The sequence below is a fragment of the Echinops telfairi genome, unplaced genomic scaffold (genome assembly GCF_000313985.2).
Source record: "Echinops telfairi isolate 266 unplaced genomic scaffold, ASM31398v2 ScPeMD7_9;HRSCAF=40, whole genome shotgun sequence".
NCBI classification, from domain to species: domain Eukaryota; kingdom Metazoa; phylum Chordata; class Mammalia; order Afrosoricida; family Tenrecidae; genus Echinops; species Echinops telfairi.
In genome coordinates, this window is record NW_022103906.1 from 21011366 (window position 1) to 21015043 (window position 3678).

At 35.0% G+C, this 3678-nt stretch overlaps 1 protein-coding gene across 1 annotated transcript in view; it reads right to left on the minus strand.

The window, feature by feature from the left end:
• The window catches only part of ADAM7 (ADAM metallopeptidase domain 7), a 57214-nt gene that overhangs the window by 3065 nt on the left and 50471 nt on the right, over positions 1–3678 (minus strand). Inside the window, exon 15 of the mRNA XM_045286839.1 lies at positions 753–833. Within this exon, the coding sequence (XP_045142774.1) occupies positions 753–833 (81 nt within the window). The remainder of the gene's footprint in view (positions 1–752; positions 834–3678) is intronic.

The following is a 3678-nucleotide window of genomic DNA, read 5'->3' on the forward strand; positions in this document are numbered from 1 at the left end:
GAAACCAGCTTACAGGGATAGCACTAGAGGAAAAATTCAAGTGTACAAGTGTTTTTCTCATTTCAAAAAAGGTGAAATGTTGACTGATGACAGACCTCATTCTGGAAGTCCATTAACTTCCCTAACATGAAAACATCAACTTGTAGTGCATTTGGAGTTCATTCCAGCAGGTCAGACTAAATCTAAATCTAGGTTTCTATTTAGAGGTCCTGAAAAGATTGCAAAACAGTGTGGGACAAGAAAGACCTGATTTGTGGCAGTTGGGGGGCTGGTTTTACCACCATAACAATGTACCTGCTCATGCAGCCACCTCAGTGTACCAATTTTGGCAAAAAATAGCATACCTCTCTTGCTTCACATTCCTGACTAACCTAATCCTACTCTGTGCAACTTCTTTTTGTTTCTGTGAATGCAGAGGGATATGAAAGGCAGCTATTTGAAGATGCAGAAGAGGTGAAATAAAAAATACGGGAAGTGCTGCCAGCCATCCAAACATGAGTTTGAAAAATATTTCCAAGAATGGAATTGCAGATTTAACAAATATATTAAGTGAAATGGAGAGTACTTTGAAAGTGATAAGATTGTTTTGTGAATAAATTAAATACATAGCTTGGGGGGGGATTTTACTTTGGGGGGGGCACCACCTTGAATACATGCATTCATATATACTATATACACATAGGTTCAGTAAGGATGTTCTAGTTATATAAATCATTTGTAAGACATTGGCTTAAAAGGATTATCCATCTTACGGCATTTTCATTGCACTGGAAGGAGCAATTGGTGGCATTGTAGACGTCTTTGATGCAGACACATTCACCATGGTGGCACACCTAGGGATGAAGCAGCCAACATGACTCAGAGTGACTTGGTCTTACCATTTATTTGGTTTTATTATATTTAAAAATGATAAAAGTATAGTTTTCCTTTGAATTAGAAATTCACTATAAATTTATGCTGGATATTTAAAGAGAGTGTGCATTAACATTATGGTATACCATCTTATTCATAATAAAAGATATATTCTTTTATTATTGTTCCTAGATGACACAAACATTTTGCCCTACACTAAAGGTTGGTATTTTGACTCTATTTGTATAAGGGAACACATGCCTGGAAAGCAAATGGAGAAGTTCTACTCAGTTTATCATGAGGTTGCTGTCAGTCAGAATTGACTGAAGGTGGTGATTTTCCACTTGTGATTATTAGGTTCTGTGTCAAGTTGGCTTGGTCAAGAATCTCAGGGGTTTGCCCTCTGCCATGACGTGAGCTAACAAAATGTGATCATTCCCATGATGGAATCTGCTATGAACATCCAAGTTGGGAATATTTGGAGAAGGAAAATTGAAAGGACGTTGCCTCAGGGATGTGACACACTCCTATGTAAGCAGACTCTTGGGAAGGCTTAGCCCTCTTGCTGGTCTGGATCTTGCATCTGGTTCATCAGCCTGCCACTTGCATACCCACTGTGGGAGCGATCAGTGTCTGCCACATTGCTTGCTGACCTTGGGTTCATGCTACTCTGCAGTCCTGAGCCTGACTTGTGGATTTTAGATTAATCCACCTCTGCCTCCACCAACATTCTGCCTTCCTGCTTCCTATTTCATCAGGCCTGGAAGTTACACAAGTCAATAAAAGTCACCAGCTTAGCATCTAATTCATAGACTTGAATCAGACTGGGCTTAATCACTTCTACAACTGTATGGGGGTCACTTTCTTGATTATAAAATTATATATATATCATTGGTTTGCTTGTAGAGAACACAGTCTAACACACAGCCCTTATTACTTCTTTGAATACTAATATCTACAAAATCCTACAATAGTAGTTACAACAATTCTTTCTGTGATTCCTATCAAATTCTCCTTTTAGTTTGGCATAAAGATCAATGCTTGTTATGTAATTATTGTCAACTATATCATTTAATCTTATTTATATTTAATGACTTAAGTTTGGGGTTTAAAAAATTATCATCAAAGTATTATTGCTTTTGAGTTATTTGGTTTCTCTTTGACCATTTATTTAATTTTAACTGCTATTTAATTTTTAATTTTAGTTATTTATTTCATACAGGGCAGTGTTTCCCAAAGTAGGCAAAACTACCCCCGGGAGGTGCTGGAGCCATATAGGGGGGCTGCAAAAGCAGAGACCTCCACTCTTATTTGGAATTCTGGACCTATAGCCTTTCTTATTATTTCTGGATAATACAAACATTTTTAAAAGCCATGGGGATGCTGAGTGATTTCCTCTTATTTTTCTGAAACAGTAGTAACAGACCAAATAACTTTGGTAACTTATGCACAGAGAAAACATGTGGACATTCTTCTCTGTAACCAATTCAAAGACTGAATAAAACTGTAAAAATAAAGATTTTAGTATATTAATATTTCTTAAAATAGGTAATATCTTTTATCTACTCCAATTATCTTACATGGTTTCTAATATTATATTGTTTAGCTAATCTTTTATTATATGTCACTTCTGTTCAACACTTTTTAAGAATTTGAAACAACTATATATTTCACTTATTAAAACTTGAATCAGTTTATCTTCAGTTCAAAAATTTGTTCTCACCTAATTTTATCAATTTCAAGGACAAATAAGTATTAACTATTTTTTGCCTCCCGAAATTCTGTAACTGTTATTGTAGGATATTCTGGTAGTTTTTGTTGCAGAGAAGTAAGATGGCAATCTCATGATTTTTATAGGATTTAGTATCTGTAGGGAAAATTTTATTTGCCTTCTTTTAATCTTATAGAACTTAAAAAATATTCTTGACCTTCCTGGCATGAAGGCAAGTCATCATTAAAGAATGTTCATCTTATTCTTTGAATTTCCCCCTATATATTCTTCAGTTTGGGCACATTTAAAAATACTTTCAATTTTTTTTCTGCTTATCCAATATTCAATCTAAATTTAGTTTCTTAGGAGTTTTTTTCCACCATTATTAAGTTTTGTTGACCATTTCCTTTCTTTATCACATTACATGAATGTTACTGTCCTGCCTGTCATGTGGGTGGGCTAGACATAGGGATGTAGGAGGAGACACACCACAGAGAGAAGCCATTCCTTTTCAGGCCACTTTATTATATGTATATAACAATAGTTTTATATATCTATATCACAAAATATATATGTAGCGTCTCATTTTTAAATATAGATGTTTTTATATTAAAGATATTTAAATTGTCAACTTAGCACTATAAACCTTTTAAAATATGGTCTCATTCTCCCTGTTAAATGTTGACTCAAAACCTCAGTCTTCCTGGAATTGTCACATAAATATGTTCTGCATGCTTTGCCTTTACATGGAGTGTGGATGTTTCTTTATAAGAAGTCTTTCCCCGTTTTATGTTTGTTTAAAAAAAAACCCAAAAACTTGTTCATCAGATCAAAGCTGAAATGTCACCTGATTTAAGATGCCATTCCATATTCTTTAAGAAAAAATAGTCACTTCTTCCCCTGGATTCCAAATGTACCTCGATCTAACCCCTCTGACGGCATTTCTGCTGCTGAAGTAATTAAATGTATTCAGTTGAATCTGTAAGATTCTCAGGTGGACTTATCTGTACCTCCTGTGGGCACAGCACAATTTCTGGCCCTAATATCTTGCCATTAAATATAGTATAAGGCTCTTCAGGATATGAAATCCAGAATTGATGAACCTACAGGGACAG